This window comes from Cannabis sativa, chromosome 5, assembly GCF_029168945.1.
Source record: "Cannabis sativa cultivar Pink pepper isolate KNU-18-1 chromosome 5, ASM2916894v1, whole genome shotgun sequence".
NCBI lineage: Eukaryota > Viridiplantae > Streptophyta > Magnoliopsida > Rosales > Cannabaceae > Cannabis > Cannabis sativa.
Genome location: NC_083605.1, coordinates 23,208,367 through 23,223,261, shown reverse-complemented (window position 1 = coordinate 23,223,261; position 14,895 = coordinate 23,208,367). Strand labels below are relative to the sequence as shown.

At 39.2% G+C, this 14,895-nt stretch overlaps 1 protein-coding gene across 1 annotated transcript; it reads right to left on the bottom strand.

Annotated features, from left to right (window-relative positions):
• Positions 1-11,820: 11,820 nt before the first annotated feature.
• LOC115708858 (uncharacterized) lies at positions 11,821-13,131 on the bottom strand. The gene has a single exon (XM_030636875.2). The coding sequence runs from the start codon at positions 12,686-12,688 to the stop codon at positions 12,035-12,037; it is 654 nt and encodes a 217-aa protein (XP_030492735.1). The 5' UTR covers positions 12,689-13,131; the 3' UTR covers positions 11,821-12,034.
• Positions 13,132-14,895: the final 1,764 nt, after the last annotated feature.

Sequence of the window (14,895 nt, the reverse complement as noted above, 5' to 3'; positions counted from 1 at the left end):
CTCAAGGGCACCAGTTGTAAAGACCGCTTAGTTTAATTTGGAAATTAGCAGTTAATCATGTTTAATTATGAAATTATTTATAGCTATTTAAATAATTATTTATACTGTTATTATTGAATTCTGAAATGCATTTTATGTCATTTAGTAGTTTTCATAAGTTTGCATTTCCGGTGCCCGGTAACATGGAACTCGGTGTTTGGCTCAGTAAAATCACAACTTAGTATGTTAGTATTGTGGGACGGTTTATTAGACATTGGGAATGTTGGGAATGGCCGGGAATTTAGAATTTCCCAAAATATCCCCTTTAGTGTTATTTATGTGATTTTAGTGTGAAGGGGCAAAATGGTCATTTTGCCCCATTATTAGTTTGTCCTTTAGTGGACTTTATTTGGTTAATTATATGTGTTGTATTATGTTTTGTTGGCTGAAGTAAATGGTTTATATGCATTTAATTTCATTTTTCCAAAGTTTAAAAATTACAAAGTTAGAAAATTAGAAAAAAGTTGGAAAACTCTCTCTCTTTTCCTCTCTCTATTCGGCCCTCTTGGAGCAGCAAGAACCAGCCAATTTTCTTGGTGATTCAAGCTCTCCTTAGCAAGATTTAGTGTTCATAAGTTGTTGGTATGTTTCCTCTAGCTTCTCTTCCTTTGTTTTCTTGAAAAATGATGAAAAAATGAGTAATGCATGGATGATTTTGATGATGTTGCTGCTGCTAGTTGTTGTTGTTGTTTCTATGTTTAAAATGTTGAATTAAATATGTTTAGTTAGGTTGAAATACATGCTAGTTGTTCTTTCTTTAGTTGGATAATTTTCTTGTTAAAAGCTATGGTTTTCAAAGTGAAAATTGGAATTTTGGTGGCTGTAGTTGTTGCATGAGTTAGGTTTTAGTTTCTGCAGTTTTTATATGCTTGAATATGAGTTTTTAATCAGAGTTTGATGCTTGATATGTTGCTTAGTCAAGTTTTGAGTTTTAGAACTCAATCTTTGACCTTTAATGGTGAATTGAGTTTCTGTGTGTGAAGCTCGGTTTTATTGCTTTAGAAATGTTCTAGGGGATATATAGAACAGGTCTGGAAGGTTTGAGTTTAATTGGATTTGATTTGGTGAAGTTATGAATTTTTGAGTTCTGCCTGCGAGGAATCGGAATTCCGGTTGTGCATCAGGAATTCCGGATGGGTGTTGAAAATTTCCAAAACCAGAATTCTGGTTGGACAACCGGTCTGCCGGTTTGGTGATTTTCAGAAACCCTAGATTTCCTCGTTTTTATGTTATTTGGGGTATTGCCATGCTTTTTATCGATAGGGAAACTTTTAGTTCCTAGTTTAAGTCCCCGGGAAGTGATTTAGCGTATCACTTATAGTGTTGTGATTTTTATGGTTTAAGAGCCTGTAATCCGGCGCGTAGATAGTTCCAGTCAGGTTGACCGGCACACCTGAATTCGGAGTTGAGGTAAGATTAGTATAACAGTATGCATATGTAGATTACATGTTTAGCGTGCATGTTAGGAAGCCTGTTAGATTACATTAGATATGTATGTTGGCTTCGAACCATCCGACTGTGTCACATCGGTACAGGCTAGAGTATGACTAGCAGCTGGAGTATGACCAGTTTGACCGAGTATAGGCTGACACTGTATCACATCGGCACAGGCTAGAGTATGACTAGCAGCTGGTGTATGACCACTGTGCCGAGTATAGGCTGATACTTAGGTTGGTGGTTCCGTACTATTTGACGTATCACATCGGTACAGGCTAGAGTATGACTAGCAGCTGGAGTATGACCAGTTCGACCGAGTATAGGCTGATACTGTAACACATCGGTACAGGCTGGCGTATGACCAGCAGCTGGAGTATGACCAGTTCGACCGAGTATAGGCTGTTACTTGTCAATAGTACCGCCCCTATGAACGTTCAGGACTCAGTATCGTGTTGGACACGGCAGTTAGGGTTATGGTCAGGGGTATGGGCGTACGATCATGGCGGGATTTATGTATGATTATTATTATGCTTTTCTTACTGAGTCTGTCGACTCACAGTGCTATGTTTATGTGTAGGTAAGGGCAAGGCTAAAGCTGTGGAACCGTGAGGACGAGCCTATGAAGATTGTACATGTCGAGGCGGTTAGGCCTGGAGCGTACGATCATCGGGACAGCGAGGCTATTTTTGTAATTAGTCGCTAGGCGACAAGTATTTTGTATAGACAGTAAACTTTTGTAAATGGTTTTGTAATCGGGATCCCGAGTATTTTATATAAATATTTTACAAGTTTAATTAAAAAGAAAAAATTTTAATTAATCACGTTTTCCATAAACCTCGTTGATTAGCAACGAGCTGCACAGTATGTTTAAAAATCACGTAATACGCCTATGCTAGTTAGGGTGTTACAATTTGGTATCAGAGCCGCCAGGTTGTCTTTCGAAGATCGTCACGACATGTACAATCATCATCAGCAGTTAGCTCGTTCTACGGTTCAGTAAGCTTTTATTGCTTTAGTAGTTTATTTATTGATTATGAAATAAGAAAAGCCTGATAGGAAGCATGTTAGAAGCTTGAATGTAGAATAGGCGCATGTTTCGTTTTTAATTTCCAAATTAAACGGCATTAGCAAGCTCTCGTTGATCGTGACCTGATGTGCCAACTCGGGGTTTCGAGGCTGTTCAGACTACATGGACGCCAGACGAAATATTAGGAGTCAGGGCATCTCAGTCGGGTCAGATCAAGGTCAAGGAGCTCAGTTTCCCCCAAGTGTTATGGGCCGACGTAGAGGTCCCAGGGGCAGGGCTCGTGGTCAGGATGGTGTTAACTCGCCACAGGCTGCCCAAATTAATCAGGAAGGCCAGAATCGGGAAGTTAGGTTTGCTGAAACGCAAGCCAGAATAGAAGAGCAAGATCTAGAGATTCAGAAATTGAGGCAGCAAGGTGCTCCTGTAGTGCCTGTGCCAGAAGTTCCTGTGGCACCCACCCCTGCTGCTCAGGCCGAGATAGTAGTAGCGGCAAATAGAATGGAACCCCTGTATGAAAGGTTCCGCGAATAGTTACCTCCGGTTTTTCTGGGAGGTCCAGACGTCATGGGAGCCGAGCAGTGGCTATCAGTAATTATGAGAATATGGAATTTTATGAGTGTGACGGAGTACATTATGCAGTTTGAACGGTTGGCGAGGTTGGCCTCGGGAATTGTGCCAACCGATTTCAGTAAGAAAGAAAAAAATATCTTGATGGACTTAATGTGAAGATCAAGTATGACCTTATGATCACTACCGATGACAAGATCACCTATGCTGAGATGGTGGAGAATGCACTGCGAGCTGAGGGCGCAGTTGGATGTATGATGGAATCAGTTAGTACTCCAGCGAGTGGCGGGGCTCCTACCCCTCCTGCATCAGGCTTTAGCAGGGGGAGTAGTGGTTCGGCCATGGACTAGAAGAGGAGAACATCCACTGCATCCGGTGGCTCGAGTCAGAACAAGAGGTTCCGGGGGAACCAGAGTAGAGGTAGTCGTCCTAGTGAGGCAGAGACCCGGTTTTCCTATCCTGAGTGCCCCAGCTGCAAAAGGCACCATCGGGGTGAATGCAAAGGTCAGGGATGCTTTCACTATGGCATGCCCGGACACTTCAAGAGGGATTGTCCCCAGCTCCGATCAGAGGCATCGAGGGCTCCGGCGATACCCACTCCAGCTAGGGTGTTCACCATCACTCAGACTGATGCAGATGCCAGCCCCTCAGTTGTAACAGGTCAGCTTTTAGTTAATAACTCATATTACTCAGTGCTGTTTGATTCTGGGTCCACACATTCTTATGTGGCAGCCAGAGTCTTTAATAAATTGGATAGACCGTATGATAGATATGAATCAGGGTTTGGAACCCTATTACCTGGCGGAGAGTTAGTTATCTCCAAAAGGTGGATTAGGTCTATGCCGATCAGGATAGATGGTAGGGAGTTAAGTGCTGACTTGATAGAGATGAGCCTAGTAGAGTTCGATATTATTTTAGGAATGGATTTCCTATCTAAATATTCGGCGAGTATTGACTGCAAAAGGAAGATGGTGATCTTCCAACCAGAAAGTGAAGAATCTTTTGTGTTTGTTGGTTCGGTTCGGGGATCTCGGATCCCAGTGATTTCGGCCTTGTCAGCCAGAGAATTATTGCATGGTGGATGCTTAGGGTTTCTGGCCGTGGTGATAGAGACCATGTTGTGTTTTATGCCCTAAATAAAACTCATTACAATCTGATTAGTTATCAATTTAGAATTTTGAAGTGAATTATGATTACATGTATGTTACATGTTTATGGTTTAATATATATATTTGATATATGCACAAAATCAGTTAAATCCAGAACATATAGTTATTCACAATTGCAGTATTGTCAATACAGTGGAATGTGATTGTGATTATATGATTCAAAAGATTTGGTCCCTGTTCATCAGTGTTTTGGATTTACACTGATGTGATAATCAGCGATGAAGTATACTTACACTTGGAGTAAGTGTTATGTTCTTTCCAAAACATTGGCAAAGTATACTGGTTTCGAATGTATGGAGTATGCATTGGACTGGACCGAGATTGAACTTGGTCAAAGATATTGTAAACTTACCGTTGTATCTTTCCAAGTCAATGTCAGAAGTTGATCTTAGATTAAGAGAATCTAAATCCTGATATGCTTAGGCTCAATCTCAGGAGTGCTATTCTTGTTCTTTGATTTATTAGTTAAAGCCTACCTTTGGGTCAGGATAATACATATATTTTGGGAACATGATAGCATAACTGAATGGGAGTGCCTGAACATCAATATGGAAATCTATAGCTTCTACTGGTGTATAGAAGTAAAGTGATGATTCCTTTTGAGCTTAGTTAAATAGAAGTAAATGGATGAGCTCTTGTTTCAGTGACTGTATATCAGATCACTAAAACATCATTTACAGGTAACTAAGTGTTCAAAGGGGCAAAATACATTGAGGGGTGTAAACGGTAAATTGGTCCCATCTCGATGTAAATCATCTATATAGAGGATCTCTAAATCACATTAAGATTATAACAATGGTTAAATGAGATAGCATATTGATATCGTGAAACATATGATATGCTCTATATAAGTCTGAGAGTGCAATTCCAAGTTCTAAGAGTGGATTCAACGAGGAATTAATAAGTTAGGGATTTACTTGGTAAATCGGTTCAACTTATTGGAAGCTCAGCATATAGATCCATGGTCCCCATTCTAGTTGAGACTATACTATTTGTAAGACTCTATAATTGATTTATGATTAATCAATTATAATTCTAAAAGTTAGACTATGTCTAATTTGTGAATTCTCACAGTTTAAGGATGAAATTGTAAATAAAAGGGTTTCTAGGTTTAATTATTAATTATGAGACTTTGCATGTCTAAATTAATAATTATTTTAAATGGCAATATTATTTAATAATCTATTTTAGTTATTAAATAATTAGTTTTGGCATTTAAATGATTAGAATTGGAAAAATGGCATTTTTGGAGAAATAGAAATAAAATTGAGGAAACTGCAAAATCCATGTGAGGCCCATACACACCATGGCCGGCCGCATGCTTGCATATTTCCCAATTATTATTTTCAATTTAAATTGCCATATAATTGCTAATCAAAGCCTAGCCTAAATAGGAAAGTGGTGGATCACACTAAATAAGGCAGTTATTCAATTACACAGTAAAAGAGGAAACTGTTTATTTGGAAAGTTGTGCTCTTCCCTTTTCCTATTTATAACAGCCCCTCTCTCTACTCTTGATAGGCTTGAAAAAGCTTTGCTTTGCATTGTGTCACACGAAATCAAGAGAGAAAACAAGAGAGAAATTTTGAAATTCCTAGTGAGAGAGAAGTGCCAACACACATCACTCAGTACCTCATTATAGTTTGGAAGACTGTGAAGGATCACATCCAACTGAAGAACTTTCGGGCTCAGATCTTGATTATACTCTGCTACAGACAGGAATCAAGGGTTAGAGATCTGAGTGGAAGGAGACATTAATTCCGCTGCAATCACTGTAAGTTATTCTTAACTTTTATGTGTTTAGTTCATCGTTTTAGAAGTTCAATATTAGGTTGTTAAATCAACATACTTGTGAGTAGATCTAAGATCCTGGATAAATATAATTCCAACACACCACTCGGCCAGATACCATTCAGCCAGAAGACATCAAGGTGGTTCGGGAATTTTTAGATGTTTTTCCCTAAGAACTTCCAGGGTTACCACCTCAGCGGGAGATTGACTTCGTGATAGATCTGGCACCAGGGGTGGAACCAGTTTCCAAAGCCCCGTATAGAATGGCTCCAGCTGAACTTAAGGAATTAAAGATTCAGCTCCAAGGGTTGCTTGACATAGGGTTTATTCGGCCTAGTGTGTCACCCTGGGGAGCCCCGGTTTTGTTCGTCAAGAAGAAAGATGGAACTATGAGGATGTGCATCGATTACAGAGAATTGAACAAGCTAACAGTGAAGAATAAATATCCATTACCTAGGATCGATGATCTGTTCGATCAGCTTCAGGGGAAGACGGTCTTTTCTAAGATTGATCTCCGCTCGGGTTATCATCAGCTGAAAATCCGAGAGGAGGACATTCTCAAGACGGCTTTCCGTACTAGGTATGGACATTATGAATTTCTGGTTATGTCGTTTGGACTAACCAATGCTCCTGCAGCATTTATGGATTTGATGAATAGAGTATTCAAGGATTTCCTCGATATCTGTGTGATTGTGTTTATCGACGACATCCTTGTATACTCTCAGTCAGAAGAGGAGCATGAGTTACATCTTCAGATGGTTATGCAACGGCTTCGGGAACACAAGCTTTATGCCAAATTCAAGAAATGTGAATTTTGGCTATCTCAAGTGTCCTTCTTGGGGCACATTGTCAGTAAAGATGGGATCAAGGTGGATCTCGGGAAGATAGAATCCGTTAGAGATTGGCTGAGACCGAAGACAGTGATGGAGATTAGAAGCTTCTTGGGTTTAGCTGGGTATTATCGTAGGTTCGTGGAAGGGTTTTCTAAAATTTCAACACCCTTAACCGAACTTACAAAGAAGAATCAGCGGTTTGTCTGGTCAGACAAGTGCGAAGCTAGTTTTCAGGAGCTGAAACAGAGATTGATTACCGCTCCAGTGCTAGCTTTGCCTTCAGACAACGAGAAATTCGTAGTTTATTGCGATGCATCCAGACAGGGTCTGGGGTGTGTGCTGATGCAAGCCGATCGGGTTATCGCTTATGCCTCCCGGCAGTTAAAGGATTACGAACAGCGATACCCGACTCATATTCTACAGTTGGCCGCGGTGGTTTTTGCATTGAAGATCTGGTGGCATTACCTTTATGGAGAAAGGTGTGAAATCTATACCGACCATAAAAGTCTCAAGTATTTCTTTACTCAGAAAGATTTGAACATGAGACAGAGACGTTGGTTGGAATTAGTGAAAGATTACGACTGTGAGATTCTCTATCACCCTGGGAAGGCCAATGTAGTGGCCGATGCCCTGAGCAGGAAGGGTCCCGGGCAGGTAGCTAGCATGGTTCAGATCTCACCTCAGCTAGCAGAGGATATGGTTAGATCCAGCATTGAGTTTGTGGTAGGTCAGCTTCACAACTTGATGCTACAATCTGATCTGTTGGAAAGAATTAAAGCCGCTCAGATGACCGATCCAGAGTTAGTGAAAATCAGAGATGAGGTTTTGGCTGGTCAAGCCAGGAATTTCTCAGTGTCAGACAACGGGATGCTTCTGTATAAAGCTAGGGTTTGTGTTCCGAATAGTGTGGAACTTACAAATGAGATCTTCATTCTACCCCTTATTCTCTGCATCCCGGCACCACTAAGATGTACCAAGATCTTAAACCGTACTTCTGGTGGAGCGGTATGAAAAAGAATTTGGTAGAATTCGTATCGAGATGCCTCACTTGTCAGGACATTAAGGCTGAACATCAGAGACCAGCAGGGTTGTTGCAGCCTCTAACCCTACCTGAATGGAAGTGGGAAGATATCACGATGGATTTTGTGGTCGGGTTACCTAGAACCACGGGTTTGTTTGATTCCATCTGGGTAGTGGTGGATCGATTCACGAAATCTTCTCATTTTCTGCCTGTTAGAACAACATTTACAGTGGATCAATTGGCAGAATTATTTGTTAGAGAGATTGTAAGACTTCACGGGGTACCGAAGTCTATAGTTTCGGATAGGGATCCAAAGTTCACCCCCAAGTTTTGGCAGAGTTTGCAACGAGCAATGGGTACAAAACTGAAATTTAGTACAGCATTCCATCCTCAGACAGATGGTCAGTCCGAAAGGACAATTCAGATATTGGAGGACATGTTACGAGCCTGTGTTATGGATTTTGAAAGCTCTTGGAATAAATACCTACCGTTGATAGAATTTTCTTACAACAACAGTTATCAGAGTACGATAGGGATGGCTCCCTATGAACTGTTATACGGTTTGAAGTGTAGATCTCCCATCCACTGGGATGAGACAGGGGAGAGGAAATACTTAGGTCCGGAATCAGTGCAGCGGACCAATGAGGCAATAGAGAAAATCAAAGCTAGAATGCTTGCCTCACAGAGTAGACAGAAAATTTACGCAGATCTAAAATGCAGAGATGTTGAGTTCCAAGTAAGGGACCGTGTGTTTTTACGAGTATCTCTAATGAAGGGGATCAAACGTTTCGGGAAAAGAGGCAAGTTATGCCCTAGATTTACAGGACCTTTCGAGATTCTCGAGAAGATAGGTCAAGTGGCATACCGGTTAGCGTTGCCTCCAGCTTTATCAGCAGTTCACAACGTATTCCATGTCTCGATGTTGAGAAAATACGTTTCAGATCCCTCTCATATACACAGTTATGAGAGCCTAGAACTGCAGCCACATACGTCTTACGAAGAACAGCCAGTGCAGATCCTAGATAGAAAGGATAAAGTCGTTCGGAATAAGACCATTGCTTTGGTCAAAGTTCTCTGGAGAAACAGCAAGGTGGAGGAAGCCACCTGGGAACTAGAATCAGATATGAAAGCTCAATATCCAGAGTTATTCAGGTTAGATTTCGGGGACAAAATCCTTCTAAGGGGGGAATAGTTGTAAAGACCGCTTAGTTTAATTTGGAAATTAGCAGTTAATCATGTTTAATTATGAAATTATTTATAGCTATTTAAATAATTATTTATACTGTTATTATTGAATTCTGAAATGCATTTTATGTCATTTAGTAGTTTTCATAAGTTTGCATTTCCGGTGCCCAGTAACATGGAACTCGGTGTTTGGCTTAGTAAAATCACAACTTAGTATGCTAGTATTGTGGGACGGTTTATTAGACATTGGGAATGTCGGGAATGGCCGGGAATTTAGAATTTCCCAAAATACCCCCTTTAGTGTTATTTATGTGATTTTAGTGTGAAGGGGCAAAATGATCATTTTGCCCCATTATTAGTTTCTCCTTTAGTGGACTTTATTTGGTTAATTATATGTGTTGTATTATGTTTTGTTGGCTGAAGCAAATGGTTTATATGCATTTAATTTCATTTTTCCAAAGTTTAAAAATTACAAAGTTAGAAAATTAGAAAAAAGTTGGAAAACTCTCTCTCTTTTCCTCTCTCTATTCGGCCCTCTTGGAGCAGCAAGAACCAGCCAATTTTCTTGGTGTTTTAAGCTCTCCTTAGCAAGATTTAGTGTTCATAAGTTGTTGGTATGTTTCCTCTAGCTTCTCTTCCTTTGTTTTCTTGAAAAATGATGAAAAAATGAGTAATGTATGGATGATTTTGATGATATTGCTGCGGCTAGTTGTTGTTGTTGTTTCTATGTTTAAAATGTTGAATTAAATATGTTTAGTTAGGTTGAAATGCATTCTAGTTGTTCTTGCTTTAGTTGGATAATTTTCTTGTTAAAAGCTATGATTTTCAAAGTGAAAATTGGAATTTTGGTGGCTGTAGTTGTTGCATGAGTTAGGTTTTAGTTTCTGCAGTTTTTATATGCTTGAATATGAGTTTTTAATCAGAGTTTGACGCTTGATATGTTGCTTAGTCAAGTTTTGAGTTTTAGAACTCAATCTTTGACATTTAATGGTGAATTGAGTTCCTGTGTGTGAAGCTCGGTTTTATTGCTTTAGAAATGTTCTAGGGGATATATAGAACAGGTCTGGAAGGTTTGAGTTTAATTGGATTTGATTTGGTGAAGTTATGAATTTTTGAGTTCTGCCTGCGAGGAACTGGAATTCTGGTTGTGCATCCGGAATTCCCGATGGGTGTTGAAAATTTCCAGAACCGGAATTCCGGTTGGACAACCGGTCTGCCGGTTGGGTGATTTTCAGAAACCCTAGTTTTCCTCGTTTTTATGTTATTTGGGGTATTGCCATGCTTTTTATCGATAGGGAAACTTTTAGTTCCTAGTTTAAGTCCCCGGGAAGTGATTTAGCGTATCACTTATAGTGTTGTGATTTTTATGGTTTAGGAGCACATGTCCGCCATGTGATTGTTCCAATCAGGTTGACCGGCACACCTGAATTCGGAGTTGAGGTAAGATTAGTATAACAGTATGCATATGTAGATTACATGTTTAGCGTGCATGTTAGGAAGCCTGTTAGATTACATTAGATATGTATGTTGGCTTCGAACCATCCGACTGTGTCACATCGGTACAGGCTAGAGTATGACTAGCGATTTGGAGTATGACAGTTTGCGAGTATAAGTGACAACGTATCACATCGGCACGAGCTAGAGTATGACTAGCGAGTGGAGTATGACCACCGTGCCGAGTATAGGCTGATACTTAGGTTGGTGGTTCCGTACTATTTGACGTATCACATCGGTACAGGCTAGAGTATGACTAGCGAGTGGAGTATGACCGGTTCGACCGAGTATAGGCCGATGCGTAACACATCGATACAGGCTGGAGTATGACCAGCAGCTGGAGTATGACCAGTTCGACCGAGTATAGGCTGTTACTTGTCAATAGTACCGTCCCTATGAACGTTCAGGACTCAGTATCGTGTTGGATACGGCAGTTAGGGTTATGGTCAGGGGTATGGGCGTCTGATCATGACCGGGATTTATGTATGATTATTATTATGCTTTTCTTACTGAGTCTGTCGACTCACAGTGCTATGTTTATGTGTAGGTAAGGGCAAGGCTAAAGCTGTGGAACCGTGAGGACGAGCCTATGAAGATTGTACATGTCGAGGCGGTTAGGCCTGGAGCGTACGATCATCGGGACAGCGAGGCTATTTTTGTAATTAGTCGCTAGGCGACAAGTATTTTGTATAGACAGTAAACTTTTGTAAATGGTTTTGTAATCGGGATCCCGAGTATTTTATATAAATATTTTACAAGTTTAATTAAAAAGCAAAAATGTTAATTAATCACGTTTTCCATAAACCTCGTTGATTAGCAACGAGCTGCACAGTATGCTTAAAAATCACGTAATACGCATATGCTAGTTAGGGTGTTACACCAGTGGTGTCAGTATTTTCTATAGGTGACGCTCCACGATTGGTTTACGATATTCTCCCTAAAAATTATTTTCTTATGTTATATGAGATCGATACTTAATTCTATATAACACCGAGAAAAGTATTAGATACCATGATACTCTTTAGCAATTCTCTATAATATCTATACAATGAAAATTTGTTATGATATTATGTCCTGTCATGTTACAATTATTATTTAGTAATTTTTTTTTTCAATTTTGGGTGGATATTTTAAAGGTAAGCATTGTCATATCATTTCATTTTCTTTTTTTTTTTCACCTGCTTATACAACTTATTTGGAACTGAAATGCACTCCAGTCAGAAAAATCTCAGCATATCATGAATCTAGTTCGAAATATTCACAGTAAAAGTAGTATGAGTTACGAACTCGAGAAAAAGTCTGTTGGGACTACACAAAAAACAGAACATTTCCGTATAGAAAAATCACAGCGATAGTTACAGAAATATATATAGTTTTTGTTGTTTGTTAAATCATTCTTGTCCAGTGATGCTTCAAATGACTGGCGCCAGAGCCGAGCCATAAATTATTTCCTCTGATCTGTGAGAAACTCTCAGGTTATTGTCTCGCTGTCACAAACCTGGTTGGCGATCTTCATGTCAAAAAGACCAACGGTGAACTGACATGTTGATACAGCCACCACATGTTTCTTGATAAGTCCAAGAAAGGTAACCTTACCAGGAATATTTGTCCTTGTTTCCATGGGGAGCTGACCAGAGAGAACAGCACTGATCAGCCCACTTAAGTCCGCACCAACAATCTGGTCCACCTCGATGACCAGCCGGCATGATAGCGTGGCGGAGCCTCTAGCCGGAATATTTCCAGGGAAGATATCAGCATTCCCCACTTGATTGTTCCCATAAAACAACAAGCTTGTTCCACCATTGTGCCTAAAGCTAGCATAGTTCCGGTTCTTAACTAGGATCTCCAGGTTGAGGGTGATGTTAAGTTCGAGTTGAACCACGGGTAAGGTGAGGTGAGGGGTAACACCTACAACAGTTGTGGAGATAAGCTTGGTTATCGGTTGCTTGGGCTTGAAAATTGTTAAGGCAAGGACGAGGATGACGATGAAGATAACCAAGATGAGGACTATAATTGTGGCTCCAACTGCGATCAGACAGCGGCGTCTACGCGCTTTGAGTGCTTTCTTGCTGCTGTTGTTTTCAGCTGTTGTGTTGTTGTCATCGATCTCTTTATCGATCTCCATGGCTATTGTATCTTTCTGCTTGTCCAGGGAGAATGTAGAGATATGTTTAGAATGAGAATATTACAAGCCACATAGGCATAAAGACAATAGAGGGAAAAAGGAACAAGTAGTTGATAGTTTGAAGCTGAGAAATATGGTTAGGAGAAAAGAATGGGCATTTATTGCGGAGAGGAAGGAAGTCATGCGCAGTAGTTGGACGTTGTGGAGCATAATTTAATGCAGGATTGTTAACCCCCAGCTAACAAAATGTTGAAACATACGTCCATCCAATACGCTTTGTCTCACTCAGGACGGCGTAACAAGCAGACAACAATACATACAGATTAATATACCTACGGCTTCCGTGAACCACGTGACTTACGCACGTACGTAATCTATGTTTGTTAGCAACTCCGCAACTTCAATAGTTTTTTTTTCCTTTTTTGGTCAACATGATGATCAAATGAAACGAAGATTTGTATGCCCAGATAAATAAAATTTGGTTAAAAATTTTAGTTCTGATGAAATCTAGAATTTCTCAATATTTTTTTGAGATGTGTTTTTGGAAAAGATATCTTTCCAGATGAAATTCACCAATTATATTTTGAATTGGCTCATCAATAAAGTTTAAACTATCATTTTAAATTTTACTAATTTTTTTTTCTAACAATTAAATTAGTGGACTTAACTTGGATAGAAGGTTTCGAATATTGTAAATTCAGCTTTTCACGATTGTTTTGCTGGCTATCCTATCATTATGTCACATACACATGGCTGGCCGAACTCTCGAGACAGATTAAGCAATTGTTCAAGACCTCACATTTTTTGGAAGTCTTTTTTTTTTTTGAAAGAATTTTGAAAGTCAATATTATTAACTGTACTTATGGGTAAAAAACTATTTAAAGATGCATTATTTACTTTTATTTTATACAGCTATTTAATAAGAGAAATGCTAAAGGGCACTAGTGGTGTCTAGCACCCTCCTACGTGCCAATATCACTATGAGTCCAATTAAGTATCGGGTCCCATATAATTTAATATAATAGCTTTTAGATAGTATCGCTAGTCAATCGCAACGCGACATGTTGCAAAGGTGCTAGCCACCACTAGTGCCTAATAACACAATGCTCATTTAATAAGTACAGCACTATTTAAAGTATATATATTTTTTAAAAGAAAAATATAAAAGGTATTATCTATTTGTCCTCAAAAGTGCCACCTAGTGTGGCTCTACTCTCATGACAAAGAGAAATTGTAGGAGATTAATTTTCTCACATGCCGCATCATTTTTTTTTTCATTGATATTTAAAAGAGTAGTGTCAATTATAATCTTCTCTTATAACTTCTTTCCCAATTTTTGTCTCCAAAAGAGTGGAGTATTTTTTTAAAAATTTTTAAATAGTTCACAGTATCGAAAATAAAGTTCTTAATAATTCACTTTACACGCTTGTTTAAAATACTTCAAAGATATATGTGTTTTAGAAGTATATTAAAAATAGTCTCACGTTACTAATATGTATAAATAAAACATCATATATAAGATAAATCAGTTCACTATTACAAAAATTAGTTTTTGCGTCGGTCAACGCTACTGTTCACAAAGTTGACCGACGTGAATAGTGTACAAAAAATACTGCTGTCAGTTTCAAAACGACACTAAAAAATATTGATTAGCGTCATTTGATAAAATGACACTACAAAGAAAACCGACGTAAACTAAAGAAAGGAAAAATTAAAATAGAGAAGCTTATTCTCGTCGGTTAAAAAATATAGATTAAAAGCTGTGTGAGCTTTTAAAACAGACGAGAAATGAAATCTCCATAAGGTTAATAACCGACGAAAAAAACATTTAAATCCCTAAATACCCAAATATCGATCCCACTGTTCACATAAGATGACTCTGACAATTTGGGCATCTTTGATCCTCTACATTGTTGACCGCTCCACTCTCCTCTCTTTCTCTCCATTGTCGATCGTCCATTATCGACCGCTTCACTCCCTCTCTCTTCCTCTCCATTGTTGACATTTGCCCCAATATTCGAACCCTAACTCTGCAATTTTGACCCACCACGCCCAATCGTTCTCCTCGACGAACCATGCTCTCTTCTCTCCCCGACGACAACAAAACTGGTAATTTCAATTATTGATTTTGTTTTCCTCTTCCAAGTTCTAAACCCGTTATTCACTAGCTCATGCTTATTTTTTATTTTTATGTTTTTGCTAAATAC

Coding starts and splice junctions, on each gene's coding strand:
- LOC115708858 (XM_030636875.2), bottom strand. CDS start 12,688: ATGGAGATCGATAAAGAGATCGATGACAACAACACAACAGCTGAAAAC.